Below are 20168 nucleotides of genomic sequence, written 5' to 3'. Positions count from 1 at the left end.
TGTTGAACGCTTTGCACAAGTCCAGGTAGATGACATCAACTGCTCTACCCCTGTCCATCAGTTCAGTAGCCCCATCATAGAAGGCCACCAAATTGGTCAGGCAGGATTTCCTCTTAGTGAAGCCATGCTGGCTGTCACCGACCACCTTGTTGTTTTTCATGTGCCTTAGCATGCCATCCAGGAGAATCTGCTCCAAGATTTTGCCAGGCACAGAGGTGAGACTGACTGCTCTGTAATTCCCCGGGTCATCCATTTTCCCCTTCTTGAAAATGGGGGTTATATTTCCCTTTTTCCAGTCATCGGGAACTTCACCTGACTGCCATGATTTTTCAAATATGATGGACAGCGGCTTCACAACTTCATTTGCCAGCTCCTTCAGGACCCGTGGATGGATTTCATCAGGACCCACGGACTTGTGCACGTTCAGATTTTTAAGATGGTCTCAGACCAGTTCCTCTCCTACAGTGGGTGCAAGGTCTTCATTCTCACAGTCCCTGCATCTGCCTTCCAAGACTTGGGTGATTTGGTCAGAGCCTTTGACAGTGAAGACCGAGGCAAAGAAGTCATTCAGAACCTCAGCCTTCTCCAAATCCTGTGTAGCCAGGGCTCCCGAGAGCTTCCTGAGGGGGCCTACATTCTCCCTAGTCTGTTTTTTATTTGCTATGTACCTGTAGAATCCCTTCCTGTTATCTTTAATACCTCTAGCTAAGTTTAATTCTAACTGAGCCTTAGCTTTCCTAACCTGGTCCCTAGCTTCCCGGACAACATCCCTGTACTCTTCCCGTGCCACCTGTCCTTGTTTCCACTTGTTATAAGCCTCTTTATTCAATTGAATTTTCCTCAGGAGCTCCTTTTCCATCCAAGGAGGTCTCCTGGCCCTCCTGCTGCACTTCCTTCTGGTTGGGGTGCAACACTCCTGAGCTTGCAGCAGGTGATCCTTGAATATCAACAAAGAGTCTTGAGCCCCCCTGCCCTCTAGGGCATGGAACCTTCTGAAGTGGGTTCCTGAAGAGGCCAAAGTCTACCCTATTGAAGTCCAGGGCAGTGAGCTTGCTGCACGCTCTTCTCACTGTCCTGAGGATCTCAAATTCGAGCATCTCATGATCGCTGCATCCAAGGCTGCCCTGGAGAGTCACATTTCCAACGAGCCCTTCCCTGTTGGTGAGCACAAGGTCAAGCATGGCACCTCTCCTTGTCGGCTCCTCTATTACTTGCAGAAGGAAGTTGTCTTCCACACAACCGAGGAACCTCCTGGATTGCTTGTGCCGGGCCGTACTGTCCTTCCAACAGATGTCAGGGTGGTTGAAGTCACCCATGAGAACAAGGGCCTGCGAGCGTGAGGCTTTTCCTATCTGTCTATGGAGTGCTTCATCCACAGAGTCCTCTTGATCAGGCAGTCTGTAACAGATCCCCACAGTAATGTCCCCCATTACTGTTCTCCCTTGAACCCTGACCCCCAAACTCTCTGTTGACTCATCACCTGTTCCCAGACAGAGTTCCATACTCTCCAGCCTATCCCTAACATAAATTGCTACTCCCCCTCCCTGTCTGCCGGGCCTGTCTTTCCTAAAGAGCCTATAACCTTCCATTCCAACACTCCAGTCATAGGAGCCATCCCACCATGTTTCTGTGATGCCTATTATATCATACCCCTGTAGATGTGCACACATCTCTAATTCTGATTTTTACAAAAACTGTATTTGTGCAAATCAGTCTTATTTCAGATTCCTATATTTTGGGAAAAATTATGAGAACTGATGAAATTATCAAGGAGAAGGATGCTCCTCCTGACTGACTATAGTAAAAGATAACATTTTATTTTGATAATGAAGTACTTACATAGTTTTTCGAATTAACTTTTATAATTGACTATTGAGAGTATAATTAATGTACTTATTTTAATGATTTTGTATAATTATTATTAATTTATGTCATTTTCTAGAAGAAATTATTTACTGGAATTTCTTGAAAACACTGGGAGCTGGAAGGCAACTGGTCACTAATAACTCTTGATCTCATGAGATATTGCCCCACTGTATAAAAACTTAGAGGATGCTCTTTCCAGTGATGCATGGACAGACATGCATAAACATTCAGAACACTGATTTTCATTTCACTTTTTTCCTCTTAACATGAATTTTTGTTCATATACATCGTATCACAGTTTTACATAAGTATTCAGCACTTATGGTAAGTGCTGAATGGTAAAATATTTTCATTCTTCCTACATCTGAGCACAGCTGGAAACGGCCATGAGCAAAATCATAATTAAACTTGAAATTTCTCCGATGCATTCATGTCCTGGGTCATAGTTCCACCATTACTTACCTAATGCCTTTCATGCTATCCAGTTCCCCGTCTACTTGTTTTGCTTTTTTTTGTATCCTGTCTGCCCTTTTTCTGTAAATACTGCAGCTTATACCATGGCTCGTCAGCCACCTCCAGTCACTACCATGATGGTGGCGTCAGCGGTTGATGAGAACAACAGTTCATAGCTCTCTGTTGTTCCGCCAGTAAAGATTATTCTCTGTAAACTCTGGTAAAACAAGCCCATTTTACCATTTTTACTATTCTTGTTTCTGCCTTGCAAGTTTAAATCTGGCTGAGGCTTGTAGTAAATGCACTAGTTGTAGTATAGACATGTTCTTAAAGGTTAGTATTAGTTTCAGGTAATCATAATGTGCATTTCTGTCTTCAATCTAAGAAAATAAAAGTACAGACATGCCATCAAAACTCCAGCTAAGTTGTTGTTAGCAGAATTCTAAGTTAGCAATCCAAAGGAGGAGTAAAGGGGAAAAAAGAACTGCTTGGCAGCAGACTTCTGTACATTACAGTCCTGGGCAGTAAATGCATAAGTAGATTTTTTTAAAAAGCTTGAAAAAAGTTTTCTATTGTTACCCAGGAAAAAAAAAAAGTGTTTATTTAATGTCATATACGTCTTATCAAAATTAACAAGAATCATAATTGTGTGTCTAATCCTTTTCATTAATAGAAGGATTTCATCAGTGTAGAACTCAGTGGTGGACATATAAAAGTCAGCTATGATCTGGGTTCAGGTACAGCATCTGTTACCAGCAACCAAAATCATAATGATGGCAAATGGAAATCTTTCACCCTGTCAAGAATTCAAAAGCAAGGTGAGTTCCTGTGGTGTCAATACAATGTCACATAATTGTAATTTATAAATGCCATTCAAACAGATCCTGTGTTTATAAAAAAAGATACAAGCACAGAAGTTAAAGAAAAATTAATCTGCTTACAGTAAGGTACAGTAAAGTCTATCCCTCATTCAGTTCTCTGTCACTCTTGAAAAAGGTAGTTTGGTTTCCAATTTTGTACGTCCCTTCTGTCTTTTAAGGCAATTATTAGTCAGTTGCTGCTACAAGAGACTGACCTGTGGGGAGAGCTTCTAGTAGAGAATGCTCTTCCTCCCATACTTCCACTGCTCCTTCCTCTCCAAAGATTATACATTACCTCTTTTAGCCAGTCTTCCCCTTTGAAATCTGGTTTGATCGACAGGTCTTTCATCTCCAGACTCACTCTATTCCATCTCTAAACCAGAAATCAGGCTAGTCTTTTTATTTATTTATTTTTTTGTTAAAAGAAAGGTTCATTTCATTTCTTGGGGCGGGGAGGGGGTGGTGCAGTTTATCAGAAATCTCTTGCATTTAACTGACTGAATTAAAAAAAAAAAAAAAAAGAAGAACCCTTTCTTTGCATCCCTATGGTAGAGTATCCCTTTTTTCCTTGAGGGCAGCTCAGCATTTTTCACTGTGTTTTGTCTCTCTCATTTAACTTTGTATTCTGTATTAATCCATACGTTAAAAATACACATGAAACAAGGATTTAGATAGGATGGTTTCATGTAGTTCATCACTGACTCCAGGCTGAGATTAGACGTGACAGCAACTGACTGCTTTGTGTCTGAAAATGTTTTAGAGTGACTGATCACCAGTCTCTAAGGCACATAATGACAATGCTTAACAAACTTTTGCACTAAAAAATCCTGCTCAAGTGACAACCTTTGGACTGAAATCACAAATTAAATGTAAAATTATCTTTTCTGTCTTGACTTTATCCCAAAGTGTTAGCTCCAAATTACATTGACATAAAGAATATACCAAATTGAAACAGGTTTAGAGAATAGATAAAAATAAAGCATACAGAATAGCTTTTTGGGTTGTTACGGAAACAGAGGAAAGTGCAGGTCTCTTCCCCTGCCCATAACTGACAATTTGGAAATCCAGTGTTTTAACTGCAAAACACAACCCTCTTTGCTTCTCCCCTCATCTGCTAACCCTCCGAGTATTTCTCTGTTGTTTTCTTAAGACATCATTGTTCATGTCTGATATTTTGAAACTAATCTCAAATGTTTTCCAGCCAACATATCAATTGTAGACATAGACACCAATGAAGAAGAGACCATAGCAACAACTTCTACAGGCAGCCACTTTGGGCTCAACTTGAAAGGGCATGAGAAAATCTATTTTGGGGGATTGCCAACCCTGAGAAATCTTAGGTAATGTGGTTCAAACCAATTACTGTTGGTAAGGGGATGTTCATGCAGTGTAATCTTATTCTCTGTATTTACTTGTAAAGTCCACTTACAGTAAGTGAATGGTGAGTTCCCGGTTTACCCGATATATTGCCACAGCAGACCAATGCTTTGTTTTTGTATGTTGTGTGCTTCAATGTATTTCACACAGTTCACATTACACAAACACAATGGGAATAGCAGTAACGGTGCAGCCCATTTTTCTGATGCTGTATTCCTAGTGTTTATTTTTAAAATGTTGCATAATATATAATATTAAATTAATTGTAATTGTATTAATTATTAATTTATAAAATTAATTCTAAACTTTAACAAGCTTTAATGAACTTAAAAAATGGGATGCAGCTACTTGAATTTAGTGACTGTAGTACATGGCTTTAAATAGACCAAAAATCTTACTTAAGGTTTCAATGAATAATCAGCAGCTTTGCAGTGAAAAGAACAAGAGAATTCTGTGCTACAATGAACAGATGAGCAACACAGAAAGAAGCCCGTTAATCTATGCCAGCTTTAGCTACATGGCATAATGACAGCCTTGAATTGGTCAGTGCACAAGGAACTGTTCTGATTAGTCCACAGGCAACTAAAAGAATGGACATACTTGTTAATTTATTAGGTTAATAGCTGACCTCTGATGTCAAATCACCCAGCAATAAAAAGATCTGTTTTACTCATGAAATGTAACACTATATTATGCAATTGTAAAATCACACTAGTGCATAACAAAATGTCTAGAGTAATTATCTTCCACTTCCTTTGTGGTTGCTTATAAAGTCAGTGTACAACAGATACTGGGACCTGCGGTAACCATTTTGCCTACAGCTATGATTCATCAGTCGTTGGGGCAAGATGAATGTTATGGTAAATTAGAATGAAAAATAGTGAAAGCTACTGCAAACAATAGACACTGAGGTACCCCTGACTTTGTAATTATCAGGTCTTGTCACCTCTGCCAAATTCTTTTACATAGTTTACTTTTACTCACAACCAAGTATAGCAACAAATTACAAAGGCTCTCTGATATATTACATTTTAAGGTAACTGTTTGCAGAGTAACCTTGTGAATTATTACAGCCTGCTGGTGTATATGTGATCTCACCATCTATTATGTATTGTTTGTAGATGATGTATATCTGTTTTACTGTAAAATATTTAAACCTAATAAGTATCATTCACTACAATTAATATAACTTTCTTTTTCTTCTTCTTTCTCTCTCACCCTAGTATGAAAGCAAGGTAAAAATAATCAGATTACTTGCATGACTTGCATGTGTCTAGTAAGTGCAGCTTGAGAGCACAGGCGGCAATGCAGAAGCAGCGTGTCGGCAGTATTTATACCAGCTGTTATGCTAAGGTTGTTAATTCAGCAACTTGCTCCTGCTGCAACAAGCAAAGCTGCTCCCAAGTGCTTAACGCTGCCATGTTATATGCTGTGCACACACCTACACAAACAACCTTTCTTTTCCTTGCACAGCTGCTTACTTGAGCTGTGTTTGTTTATGACACTGGTATGTGTCCTAAGCAAAACTATGGCAAGCTGTATTGCCAAGTTTGGTTCTGACCTCGCTGCAATAGTGATGTAGTCCTGGGTCAGGCAAGGAGCACTGCCTCAGAGGCACTGGAAGAGTTACTGACGGTAGGAAAGCAAGGTGCAGATACTTGTGAAATTTGCCACTTCAGAGTTTAAGAACAGAAGAATGAGGCAGGAATATGGGAGTTCACTTGTTTCTGATTATGTTTTCAGTTTGCAACTATTTGTGTCCATTACTTTCACTTTGATATGCTCAGATATAAATTCAATTTCACAGTGTTTTGCAGCTTAATTCCTGGTTTCAACTGGAAAAATGCAGCTTCATGCAACCCCACTTTCCGATCCTGAGAAACATTATTTCCTCCCAAGCTCCAAAAATCTTTGCTTGTGTTCCCTTGAAACTGATCCTAGTTTGGCCAAAAAAAAGAGGCCAAGAACTTATGACAGTTCTGAGTGAACTTGGACCTTATTTTGTATGCTTTGGAAGGGAACAAGGGGAAAATGAAGTCTTAAAAAAGCATCAAGCAAGTGTTCAATGTTTGCAAGGACCTAAAGTTCATACAGTTTGGGGATTATAACAGCAACTTTCAAGACCAGGTTGGACGAGGCCTTGAGTGATATGGTTTAGTGTGAGGTGTCCCTGCCCATGCAGGAGGGGTTGGAACTTGATGATCTTAAGGTCCTTTCCAACCCTAACTATTCTATGATTCTATGATTCTATGATTCTATGATTCTATTCTATGAACTGCTTGTAACGGGACAGTGAGAGGGCAGGGCAGAAAGGGGGTAGGAACGCGAATGGCAAAGACAGGAGAGTGTGGGCACTGCTGAGAAAGGTATAACTGTTTAGCTGCTGGGAAGATGAGTCTATAAAGGAACTGGGGAAGAGCTAGAAAATAAAAAAATTGAAAATGAAAGGTGACACTAAGTACATGATTGTAAGTAAAGAAGAATATGGATTTAGTAAACCAGACGCTTACTTTAACTTATACGCCACGCTTGCTAGGATGGCTGTAATACACATTATGGCTTTCAGTACCACAACATGCAGCTGAATAGTATCTGTGCAAAATATTTTTATTTTGTAATTAATGATATCTACATGGTATGAATGGCAGCTTTTTTTTTTTTTTTTTGACTTATGATTCTATGATTCTATGACTTTATAAGGCTTTTCATCTTGCAAGCCTGGTTCAGATGTCACCAGCAATTGCAGTCTCACTCTAGTCTTCACAGGCCTGGGAAATCATACTTTTGCATTCAAGCGTGCCAACTCTGGTCTTACTTTCAGGGGTTTTCTCATTTCTTCTGTCAACTAGCTGATAAGCCAAACCATAGAACTCTGCAATTGTGCTGCAGTATATTTCTGTCTTGGATGGATAGTTGGGTTCTGTAACAAACCCAGTTGTTTTGTTTTCTTTAACTGCCTGAGAAAGTCAAATATATTGCTGTGTCATAAGCAATATGCATACAGCAGTTTTCATAGGAAAGATACTAGTAATATAAATACGTAGAAAACAAATCCCAGTCCCCCTGAACATAAAGAATTCCTAAAATATTTTTTAAAAGTCAAATCAATTTTTTTTATTTTCAGTCTTTGGCAAAGACTTAATCCAAAACGTTTGCATGCTGCTGAAGTTCCTATTTCATTAGGATCTAGCATGCAAAAAAATGAAAGAAACGTCTGTCTTCCAGTTAAGGTGTTTCATTGTTATTCTTTCCTAGTTTGCATCTTTCTGCTTTGCCTAGGGAAAAATTACGTATTTATTTCATAACTCAGTGTATTTAAACACCAAATGTGACAGCAGTACTTTACAAAACAAAGAAAATTCAAAAAAAAAGGAAAAAAATGGTAAAAAGGACTGTTGTCAACTGGAGAGGAGATGAGAGGAATCTTCTGTTACATCTTTGAGAGATGCAAAGCAGAGTGTGATATGTGCTGATGGGTGGTAGAAGGCAGGATATATTCATGTGAGTGTATGTGTGTATAGAAAAAAATAAGCATCTGTGCATCTGAAAGTGCATGTGTGTGTGTCTGTCTGACTGTGTTCTCCCTAAACTCTATTTTTGAAAACACATTATACTTCTAACATTTTTTTTAGGCCTGAAGTGAATTTACAGAAATATACAGGTTGTCTCAAAGAGATTGAAATTTCAAGGACGCCATATAATATATTGAGTAGTCCTGATTTTGTTGGCCTAACCAAAGGATGTACACTAGAGGTTAGTCTGACTTCCTTGTATTTTGGTCTTACTGGGCATAAATGCTTTCTAGTTTCTGATCTTATGGTATAACATATTAATTGTATAATGCACATTCAGAAGCACATAGGGATCTAAGCTGAAAATCAGAATAGTTACATTAAAGATGAATAAGTCTGATCAGCAAGTAGCCCAGTTTTCTAGATCCTAACTTCTTGGACAGTATTCCTGGCCAGTTGTGATATCCCTGTCCCTAAAGGGTAGGATTTTCTAAAATGCTTAGCAACTATCTAACTTTGTTTCAGCTGACTAACATGGAAATTACTTACATTAATGAGGACAGAATTAGGCACTGACACTGCTGCAAAAACCTTTAAAGATGTTGATGCACATAAACCCCAAGGATTTAAATTATTTTTCTTAATTGTTATTATAAAATCATTCACTACAGAAAATCTGAGGTAGTTTGTAAATCACAGTATATTTGGGTGTAACTGAAGCGAAGTCACCTTTGGGACAGGTACTGTAGACCGCCTACTGTTATGAGCTACCACTGAGTTGGAAGGCACACTTCTTACTGATCATTAAGAATGTGCAAAATTGGTATTGTTATTTCAACTTTAAATACAACTCAAGTCTATTTATTTTCACCTCTTGCTGCTTCTAATTAGCATGCTTTCAATGCATATAAATTCAAGGAATCTGAACCTAAGTTTGGGAGAGAATATAGTAATTTTTCCATGGAAGAGTCTTTGTCTATAAGAAAAAATATTTCCAGTGACATTTGTCTTCCAATAAATAGTCTGTATTTCTTCCCTGGAAATGTAGTTTTGGGAGCAGATGTATGATCTTCAGTTTTATATCAGATACCACTACAGTAAATCCAAATGAGTTGTTAATCTGATGCTTTTTCAGTATTTTTCTACAAAACATTATAAGTTTCCTTTGAGCAGTGACTGGAAATTGGCCAGGCCAAAATAAAGATGAAGACCCTCTTTTGCTTTGTTTATCACTTGTGCCTCTGGCCTTCATCAGAGCAAAAAGCACACAACAGGACTCTCAGGGTATTAGACTCGTTGGATCTGTCATGGGATGGCCATTTTTAAGTTTTCAAGCTTGTGATAAAACTAAACTGTAAACAACCAGCTTGCTCAAATGCTTTTGCATCTTGCAAATTTGGTTTCAGAAAAAAGTTTTTATAGAAGTTCAGATTTGTTTTGGTTTATTGTATATTCTTTCCTGTATAGGAATGGATAGTTCAGTTCAGTTTCTTCTGTTGCTATGAATCTTAGCAAGTACTTTGTTTTTCAAGTTATTTTGTAACATTTGATCTAGTTGGTTTAACCATTTTGTTGGGAATGGAATAAAATATTTTAATTGTAGAAAACAGGGTCTGTAGGATAATTTAAAAAAAAAAGAGAAGTATAAGCAAAAGATAAAGACTGGATATACACTGAGTTATGTAAAAGCCCTCAGATTTTAGAGAAAGATGAATATCATCAGCAGTAATTTTATATGGCATAATCTATTATATCTAGACCTGAAAACAATTCTACTGCAGTGAAAAAATGGTGAGTGAGTTTATTAAAAGTCACTGTTCCTATAGACTGGTCTTCCACATCTGGAAGAATACATGAATTGGCAGCAATTACAAGAAATATTCAGGAGTATGCACTGATTTATTATTTGATGACATATTCTACTCTTTAAATTGTGTTAATAGCTACCAATGTCCAAAGAATTGGACCATGTGCAACGAATGCTTCATTTATGAGCCTGAGTCATCAAGAAAGCAGTACTGCTTAGTGAAGCAATAATGATGAAGCAGTAATGACTGGTTAATTAAAAGTATTATCTAGGCATGTTTAACAAATAATAGTATCTAGTTTATGTTCATAATGGCTTATATTATCTATTGTATTGATTTAAAAGCAAAATCCCACTGTATTAACTCAATAGAAAACACTCATATAAAAAAACATGTGTGAACAGTTAGTTTTAATCCAAGAGGATATATCAAAATAAGACTGGAACTTTGCCTTCCTGTATGACAGGGTTCCAGAAATACTCTAATGATGCCAGATGTAAACAGGTAAATTAATGTTTGCACAACATTTTGAGAAGTAAATTGCTTAGTGGTTATTATTACTTTCCATGTCTTCACACTGGTTATATTTACATGTTCATACTCTTAATTTTACCAATGCACTTTTCTGTCCTCTTCTTACAGAACATTTATACAGTTAGCTTCCCCAAGCCAGGTTTTGTGGAACTGCAGCCTGTGTCCTTTGATGTGGGCACAGAAATCAACCTCTCCTTCAGCACAAAGAATGAGTCTGGGATAATCTTGTTTGGCACAAGTGGCACAGTTGTCCCTCCCAGGAGAAAACGCAGGTACCCTGGAAGGAAACCTGCCCCTCTGCGGAAACGCAGACAAACAGGACAGGTATGAGGAGCCTAGCAAAAGATAAAGAAAACTCACAATTTTACTGAACTTGATGTCTCAAGGCACAGTCAGATGTTTATACTTAAGATTCAGTGGTTGGCAATAAAGAATTTCTAATGTTATCCTTTATCTGATGGAGAGCCTGATAGAGGCTCAGAACTGGTGAGGGTTTTTTTGCATTGGAGTAACTGTTTCTCTTACAGATTTTTCTATCATAAAGATTCTTTCATGTTGGGTTTGTGTTTTTTTTTTAATCAAACCTAAATATTAGAGAATAATGTTCTTCACTCATTCTGAGGACTACTTATACACTGTCATTCTCTCTCATTCCTGTTCATACCGACATAAATAAGGACCATTCTATTTCCCTTTAGACAAAAAAAAAAGGAAAGAAAAAAGTCAGTGCATGATAAGCCCCTTGTTCAGGATCACTTCTGTGGGATGTAAGACTTAAGAGTCTTCTAACCTCTCCTTCTCTCCCATAAATACAAATCTGCAGTGTAAATCCTTTCTGAAGAGAATAGAGTCAGTCTGTTCAAAGGAAGTACCTACAGAGAGATCAAGTAACTAACTGGTAAAAGTGCAATTGCTGTCAGAAATTATTCAAATCTTGACTAGTTAAAAACCTCACAGACAAGCCATACTACACAGAGATGAACAGAATATTTTGATGCTTTCATTTTTCAGGACTTCTGGGTAATGGTATTTCGTTATTCTCCTTCCTGCCCATTTTGGAGGAGAGTGACCTTCAGTGACCTGAAGGAACACACTCCAGGGACAGGACATTATAATTGCTTACCTGCCTGAAATTAACTTCAGAGTAAGGGCTCCTTTATCGTTTCCCAGCTCTTCGGGTCACAGAAATGAGCATGACACTCATTGCTATAGTAACTGAAGTTTAGATCCTGAAAACCACTACAAAATTATATTGGTTGCTAGAGCAACTACTGGCATGATTTGCCAGCCCTCCAAACTGAGATCACTCGCACTGACATCAGTACTATTCAGGTTTAAGACCAGGCCTCGTACCAGCAAGAATTGTAGAAGAATCAATCAGAAGAATCAATCAGAAGAATTGTAGGTTAGAAGTCTCCATCCTTTCCCACAAAAAGGTACACAGAGAGCTAAATCTACTGAGGAGGCTTTTCATCATGACTTCAGTTCACCCACTTACTACAAAAATACAAGAAAGTCTGAATGTAACAGCAGCAGCAGAACTAAAACTACAGTATCTTGTCTATGATGAGTGAATTAAAAACCAGTGTAAGAGATAAAACATAATGTAAAACTAAGTGAAATAATTTCTGTCACGTGTAACTTATGTTCTTATACCAACGTATACATTGCAGGCCTACTATGCAGTGTTCCTGAACAGAGGTCGACTAGAAGTGCATATCTCCACTGGGATACGGGATCCCCACAGAATCACCATCAGACCAGAAGCCGGCGAATTTCATGATGGCAGGGCACACTCTATCCGGATAGAACGAGCTAGAGGGTAACAAATACCTAGAAGTGGTACAGACCAAACAGCAGACCTAATCCAACAAAGCGAACGTACCAGTGTCTTTAGCAATCCATGCAAATGCTTCTGCTGAGACCAAGAATTTAGTGTAATTGCAACCTTTTGAGAAGTTAGTTTCTGACAGTGCTTATTATTCTGCAGAGCTGGGTTTACTTGCTTTGCTAGTCTGTCAGCCTGTTTCCCCAGACACCTGCATTTGTCTGAATTGGTGTCTTTAACCTTCTGGTTCTTGTCAAATACATTTTATTAATCAAATGTGTGGATGAGAAATACTGCTGTGGTGCAGTAAATCACCTTTTCAAGACATGTAGAAAAAGACTTTAAGTATACAAGCAGCAACAGCACAGCAGACTGTAGCCTTTTTGAAATGCCATGTGCTGGTGTATATACATGTGGTTACAGTGGTGCCCAGCTAAACTGGATAAAACAATGAAGACGCATTGTTTTACCCAATAAATGGCAGTCATTCTTATTGCTGGAAAGCCACTGCAAACCTTCTCAGACCATGTTGTTTTAAACAGAATTTCACTTAAATTCCTTTGCCCTTTCTCAGACATTGTAAAAGAATTAAAAAAAAAAATTAAAAAAATCAACTAATTACCATTCAGAAAGTGATTAGAAAGAGCTTTCTGCTGTAGCGTGTAGGAATTAGTCATTATTTATGGCCTGGAAAACCTCTTGTTCCATGTAGGGTTTGTTGTGGACAAATGTGCACATACTGTGCAGATATTCAGTGGATTAGTGCACTAGGTACAATGTTGCTCTATTTTATTTATAAAAAAAAAAAAAGAAAACAGAAAGAAGATGTGACATCCAGCATGTTACCAAATGCACTTATCCAAGCACACTGAACACTAGGCTTCACCGCCTTACCCCACAACACTGTAGCCTTCTTGTGCAATAGTTCCTGTCTGTCCAGTACCCAGGTGTCCTTTTGTCCTCTCTATAACTCACTTCGCTTTGTCAGTATAATTTTCTGACTGAATTTCTATTGTATTGATGAAAAATCTTAGAAATAGTGCGTCCAAACAATATCTCTTCCCAGTTTCAGGGACTAGTTCAAGGTAAAACTGTAAATTCTTTGTGGAAAAAAATAATTTTGGAAATGATAACTGCATTTTGCAAAATGTTTTCTGTCGCTGTGACAGAACACAAATATGCAGATGATAATAAGAAGCTCTGAAAAATAAAGTTCTTTTATGGAGTGCTATAGCAAGTACAGTAGCTTGACCTGTGAGAGTATGTCAAGACACAACTACTGTACAATGCCATACAGTGATGATGCTTGTTCGGATGAAAACTGTGTTTTCAAAGTAGCTCTGTTACAAAACAAATTGTCTGAACTCTGCAGTTTCTGTAACATGAAATGGATGTGAAAAGATAAAAATTAAGATTAACCCCTCCATCATGAACTGAAGCTTTATTTTATTAAATATGAGAAACACCATTTGAAAGTTCTTCAGAGAGATAATTGTCCATATAATTATGAAATGTTTGCTTTCTCTTCCAACGTAATTATATGATACTGTTGAAGACTAATGCACATCATCGTATGGTTCTGCTTGGAACCAAAATGTTTACTATATTAATGGCTAACGATGAGATGAAATACTGTATGCTAATGAAAATATTGACAATCAGTAGCCATGGCTAACATGCAACAGCATGAAGGATAACTCAGGTCTTGCAATGCAATTTCCCTACACTTCCTCTGAAGGCAGTGAAGTGTCCTCTCAGCGACTCTTAACAGAACCTAAACCACTGTTGCTCTGAACTGTCCACAGAGAAATTTCTTCCTCTGTTTCCTCTGCTGAAGGGTCTGGAGGAAATCCTTGAAATTCTCCCAACAAAGACTTTTAATACCTGCTTCCTCCAAGCCTTTGAAAAATTAATCACTTTCTTACTCTACAGCTTCCCGGACTGAATTAATCCATCCAAAACTATGAGAAAACAGGGCAATCCGCATGTAGTACAACAATTATCTAATCCATGTGCTTAAGTCACTATCCAGTTCTGTCTATGACTTGTATAAATAACAAAAGTCAAGCATTTTACATATGAAAACCAGCCTCTTTTCAATAAATATTTTCAGTATTCAGTTGCTAACATTTTTAATTATTGTAAAAGAAGAATATTGGTGTTCAGTATGTTCAGCATAATTTTACAGTTTTAAAAAGTGAGGTTATTTGCCAGATACTTATTATTTCAGATATGTCATAAAGATTCTCAGTAACTCTGAAAAATCAAGCTACTTACTTTCAGATACCCAACTTGTGTTCACATAACTGTAGTCAAAGATTCTTGAGTAGTTAGATCCTGATATTTACCGTGACTTTAATATATTTGAAACAAAAACTGCACTTCATAAATAATATCAGAGTTTACCAGAGACACAGAGAGCTCTTTTTTTGTGGCCCTGTTTCTCTCACAGCTAAATACTATTAAAGACAGTCTACCAACATGAAGAAATGATGCCAACTAGCATTTTACATTCACCTTCAAAAATACTGAAGTTCTTACCTATCCTGTGCAACTCAGCTCACCTTGAGCTGGATTTGTTCAGAAGCTACAGATTTTCTATTTTCTCAATGGTTAAATTGTCTCAGCAGTTAAACTTTTCACTTTTGTTGCTATGCCTTGTTATATGTTGCCCATCAAAATAATCCACTGTCTTGCAATTCCACAGCCTTTATATTACCTTTCTTTCTCAGTATAGTGTATGGTATGGCTTGGCAAACTAGTTTTCCACTTTCTCACCCCTTTACCATGTTTTCTTGTAAATGTGGTACAAATCCCCAACGTCTACATCTTAGTAGCTTTGACAGGCAAAAGCATTCACCTTTTTTTGTCACATCTGCATTCTTGCTTTTACCACAGTAATGCCCTTCACCATATTTATGCCTTCCCTCTTTGTTCTTTTTTTCCATTCCTTGATTTGGCATGGTCAGCCAGTGGTGTTGTGCTTCAGATGCTTCTGTCTTCCTCTGTTCAACGTCAACAGTATCTTCCATGAGATTGGTTTGTCTTTTAGCTTGTAGCATGTGCTTCACCCATGAGAATGAATTATAGCACTTGTATCAGTACATGGTGAGCTATCAGCAATTTTCCTACTCTGCTGTCTCCCCAAGATAAAAGTGTACAGCATGTATCTGTGGTTGATTCTGCAGTCAAAGCAGTTTGTAGCAGTGTTTGTCCCCCAGCAAGAAGATAGATAACTTCGAAAACCAGGAGATAGGGAGCCCAAACAAAATGTGGTCTCATGCTGTTCCCATTCTGCTGAGCACACAGTACTGCAGGCATGGCCCGTACCATGTCAGTGTTGCCACACTACAAACCACTTCTATTCAACCAGTGACTGATACTATCACCTCTCTGCAGCACATGTTTGCCAAGCTCCTCCAGAGAGCTACTAAGGAAGCATACCAGTAACTGAAAACCTGGTGGTTAACATGCATTTAATGTGAGCTGCTAACTACATAATTTGGGTTGCTTAGTGTTGTAGCTGGTGTAGGAGTAAATGGGGCCTGCAGAGTGGTGACTTCAATACAAACAATAACCAAAGTAAAATACATATTTCTTTGCTTTCAAATATTTTTCACAGGATGTTCACTGTTCAAGTAGATGAAGACAAAGGCCAGACTCAGAGACTGCCAACAGACCAGCCCATATCTGTCAGGAAACTCTTTGTGGGGGGTACTTCTTCTCAGTTTCAGACTGCGCTGCTCAGAAACATACCACCATTTGAGGGCTGTATATGGAATCTTGTCATTAATGCCACGTAAGTCTCACTCATGCCAATAAATGTCCAGTTAATGAAGTCTGGTTAACTACCTTGGCTGCTAAAAGAAACAGCATTATTGCAAGGAATCATACTAACAGCAAATCCTAGAATAATATCTGTTTTCTTAATATGCCCTTTCTTTTTTCTTTTTTTTTGCTTACAATATACACTCCATAGGCTATGCAATTAATGAAATGTTTTGCAGACAAGCCAGGACCTGGGTACTTATCCATAAAATAAGAGAAATTAATCAGTAGCACTACAGTAAGACTTGCTTCAATGATAGGAACTTATGGTGTACTATAACACTTTAAGTAAGGTTAATCTCCAAGAGTATACAAATTCTGTCTAAGAACCACCGTAGGAATCAATTTGCTTTGTAGAAAGTGCATGCTGCAGTAATATGGAAAGAACATTTAAGTAAAACAAAAGGAAATGGTGAAAAAGTAAAACGTATATAGAAAGTTCCCATCTTATTCTTTCACATAACTGAAGTACCTAAATGAGGATCCCATCACACTCACCCCATCGGTGTACATTAGAGAGGACTTCTCAGCAATGTGATTCAGCCTACCTAGGCTGGTAAAGCTTGCCAAAGAGGATGCCTGTCTCTCTGCACTGACTGTAAGAAGGAAAGTCAATGGTGACTATCACCTCTAATTTAAGTGTCCCACTTCTGTACCGAAAACAGATAGAATCAAACCTGGCCCTTGTGTCCTGTGAAGTGGAATTACACTGCAGCATACAGCTTTTTTTTTTTTATAAAGGAGAGATAATAAGGCAGAAAAACTAACAGCCATCAATTTCTTTGTATGTTCTCAGCCCCATGGACTTTGCTCAACCCGTGTCCTTTGAAAATGCAGATATTGGCAGATGTCCCTCTCTAGAACCAGAGGTTAGGCCACCTGAGGATGAAGATAAACCAATCCACACAACAGTCCTGATCCAACCCGAACCAGACACTAATGGGGAGAAAGAAAGACCCAGTACCCTTTCTGCTTCCCTTCCTCCTCCACTACCATCTCTACCTGCAGCATTTGTAAGTGTAGATCACTCAGGTAAATTTTGAAAAGTTTCTTTTTCCAGGCGAAATTGAAAGGCTGGCCATCAAGAACAAAGACGTAATTTGCCACAAAAATAATAATAATTTATCATGATATTGTAATGGGAACACCTTGTTGCAGGTCAGTAAAATCTGTAGATAATGGAAAACTGGTTGGTGTCATTTGCTTGGACTATAATAGTAATTGAAAGAATGATACAGCAGTAGAATTCGCTTTGGCTTGCATGCTTAGCCCTAAACTCTTGCACTTCAGTATGTAAGCCAAGCAATACCTGATTGGGGTTGGAAGGGAAATTTTCCTATGGGAAATCCATGTTGTTATGGTATTTCTTGTGCTGTTCCCTGAAGCACAGGATAACAGCCATGTCACTGACAGGATGAAGAAACAGGTAAACCAGGTAGGTGTGTTTGGTAGAGCAATTCCTCCACTGATACTTTATAACTTTAGTCAGGAGACTTAAGAACTTAGGGACTGAAACCCCAGTCACTGTTAAATGTTGTTCAGCTGTTGTTACCAGAAATTTTAGCTAGATAATATCAGCAAGCAGTCTTATACAATAAAATTTAAGAAGAAACTTCCATCACAAATGTAGCGGTTTTACAAATGGATGTAACATTTTACTGTCCAGAAAAGTTGTAGTTAAATATCTGAATATTAAATTGAAGAATATATACACTAGATGATATTCTGGGGGGGGGGAAACCTTTGCATTTTATTAGACATGCATAAACCCCAAAGATTTATGCAGGTGTCATGGTTTAACCCCAGCCGTTAACTAATTAACACGTAGCTGCTCGGTTACTCCTCCCTACCCTGGTGGGATGGGGAGGAGAATTGGAAAAAGGTAAAACCTGCAGGTTGAGATATGAATAGTTTAATAATTGAAATGAAGTAAAATATTATAGTAATAGAAATGATGATTATAATAATAGGAAAAAGAGATAAGGAGGTGTAAAATTCAGGGAACGCAAGTGATGCCCATTACAATTGCTCACCACCTGCTAACCTATGCCTAGCTAGCTCATCCCCAACCAGTAATCAGTAGCTCCCAGCAAACTCCCCCCAGTTTATAGGTGAGCATGACGTGCTGTGGTGTGGAATGCACCTCTGGCTAGTTTGGGTCAGGTGTCCTGTCTCTTCTCCCTCACAGCTTCTTTTGCTCCTCCTCACTGGCAGAGCATGAGACTTGAAAAGTCTTTCCTCAGGGTTAAGCTACTTAGCAACAACTAAACCATCTCTGTGTTATCAGCATTACTGTCAGACTAAGCCAAAGCACAGCACTGCACCAGCTACTAGGAAGAAAAGTAGTTCTGTTCCAGCTGAAACCAGGACAGCTGGATATAGTTCAGTATGGGTGAGATTTCCAAACAATACAAAAAGACTACCCACTTTCCAGCTAGGAGTCTATTTGCGCTATCAGAATTGACACTACCATAATAAGCTTTGAGAAGTTAACAACCAGAGTATCTAACTTGCTTTTAAATATATATATATAAAATGTAAAAGAGTCAGTAATTTTGACAGTTTCTTCTAGATTGGGTTCATAAGATCTTTTAACCATTCTGAGAGGTGCTCCCACGATGGGTCAGGTTTAATCTTCATTCCCGTTTCACACTTCCTCATTGACACAGCATTACTCAGAACACAGCGTTTGTTTGTACTGAATTTTTCAGTGTGACACAGAGGATAAGATTAGCAATTAATTGCATAAAGACAAAAAAAAGAAAAAAGGATGTGATTTTCAGTGAGTCAGTTTGAGACAGAGGAACCTGAATTCATTGCCACAGTCACTCCTTGTTACCTGACTCATCTTCAGAATTCATATCTGATTTTCCTTGGACATAGGTAGGATTTTTAACAATGTTTTCCTACAAAAATAAAAGGTGCAATAACTAGGCCAAAATCCCTAACTCATTAGTTTTATATTTGACATTCATGGCCACCTTCATTGGCCAGGTACATATGGCACAGCTTTAATCAGGACTTGTCTTCAGGCACTCCTGAAGTCTCGACAGCACATGCAGCCTTCTGTGTACCTCAAAATGGGAGCTTGGGGTTTAAGACAGGCAAGCTCCATCTTAGTTATTACCCTGCCCTGAGTCCCAGAGTTACCGGCCTTTTAATGCTCTAGGGCAGCATTTTTTACTCATTCCCACGAGGTGGAGTAGTTGTACTATGAGGGCCCGATGCATCTTTCTAAAAGTAAGCAAATTCTAGTAAGAGTACTATTGAAAGAGAAGGAACCAACCAACAACAAGGTAAAAAGGGTTATCCAGTTTAATGCTCACTGTCGTGAAAGAGTGCAGTAATAGTAGCCCTTGATCAAACATTATTGACAAAATAAAATAATGCAGAAGCACATGAGAGTACAAGTGCACAGTAAGACTCTTAAATATAAATTTGACAGGAATGGATCTACTCATTAATATCAGAAACTAGTCCCATTGTAGCTAGGTGTGTTTTGTATATCACATATCTAGAGCCGTGATAACTTGAAACAGGATTTCAAAGTAAAAATCTAAACAAAACACCATTACTTTACTTTCTCTCTTGGAAAAAAAATTAAACCATTTTAGTATGCTGACGACTTGAAAGTGTTTTAAATAAGGCAAGCTTTTGGATAGCTTTTATATTCATCTAAGTAAGTTCTCCAAAGTATTTTTCTGGGGACTGTTGTAACACAATAGGTAACTACAGTCTAATAATGAGCTAGAACTCATATGGCAATTCATTATACAGAAGTTCAGTGAAGAAGGATTGTATATGGAAAATATACTGCAGAAAAAAAATTATCTCCACATTTTAGACTTGACTTAAATAAGGTATCTGTTCTACTTGAGTCCTCTTAGGATCTTTTTTTATCTCTAATATCCATCTGCATGTAAACGGAGGGGGGGGGGGTGGGGTGTTTAATCGCAAATGAAAAAAAAACACAACAAACCAACCCCAACCTATCCTGTACTAAAAGCAAAACAAGATATAAGACAGTTGGGAAATACACTGGTCACCAGTCTGCTGCTGCTGCTTGCTGTGGGTGCCACATGTTTCTCAACCTTCAGTAACT

General features: G+C 38.2%; 1 protein-coding gene across 6 annotated transcripts in view; it reads left to right on the top strand.

The window, feature by feature from the left end:
- LAMA2 (laminin subunit alpha 2) overlaps positions 1-20168 on the top strand; it is a 368416-nt gene that overhangs the window by 334885 nt on the left and 13363 nt on the right. For 4 of the 6 annotated variants that reach the window (XM_057408930.1, XM_057408924.1, XM_057408914.1 and 1 more), the window contains 8 exons: positions 2993-3137; positions 4381-4519; positions 5780-5791; positions 8189-8309; positions 10519-10734; positions 12084-12232; positions 15861-16037; positions 16863-17079. In XM_057408930.1, the coding sequence (XP_057264913.1) occupies positions 2993-3137; positions 4381-4519; positions 5780-5791; positions 8189-8309; positions 10519-10734; positions 12084-12232; positions 15861-16037; positions 16863-17079 (1176 nt within the window). The remainder of the gene's footprint in view (positions 1-2992; positions 3138-4380; positions 4520-5779; positions 5792-8188; positions 8310-10518; positions 10735-12083; positions 12233-15860; positions 16038-16862; positions 17080-20168) is intronic. The other 2 variants (XM_057408938.1, XM_057408905.1) reach the window with 1 other exon arrangement.

This window comes from Pezoporus wallicus, unplaced genomic scaffold, assembly GCF_028554395.1.
Source record: "Pezoporus wallicus isolate ANWC-B61680 ecotype Strahan unplaced genomic scaffold, APGP_CSIRO_Pwel_v1 contig_3817, whole genome shotgun sequence".
Taxonomy (NCBI): Eukaryota; Metazoa; Chordata; class Aves; order Psittaciformes; family Psittacidae; genus Pezoporus; species Pezoporus wallicus.
This window is presented reverse-complemented; position numbering and strand designations above follow the sequence as displayed.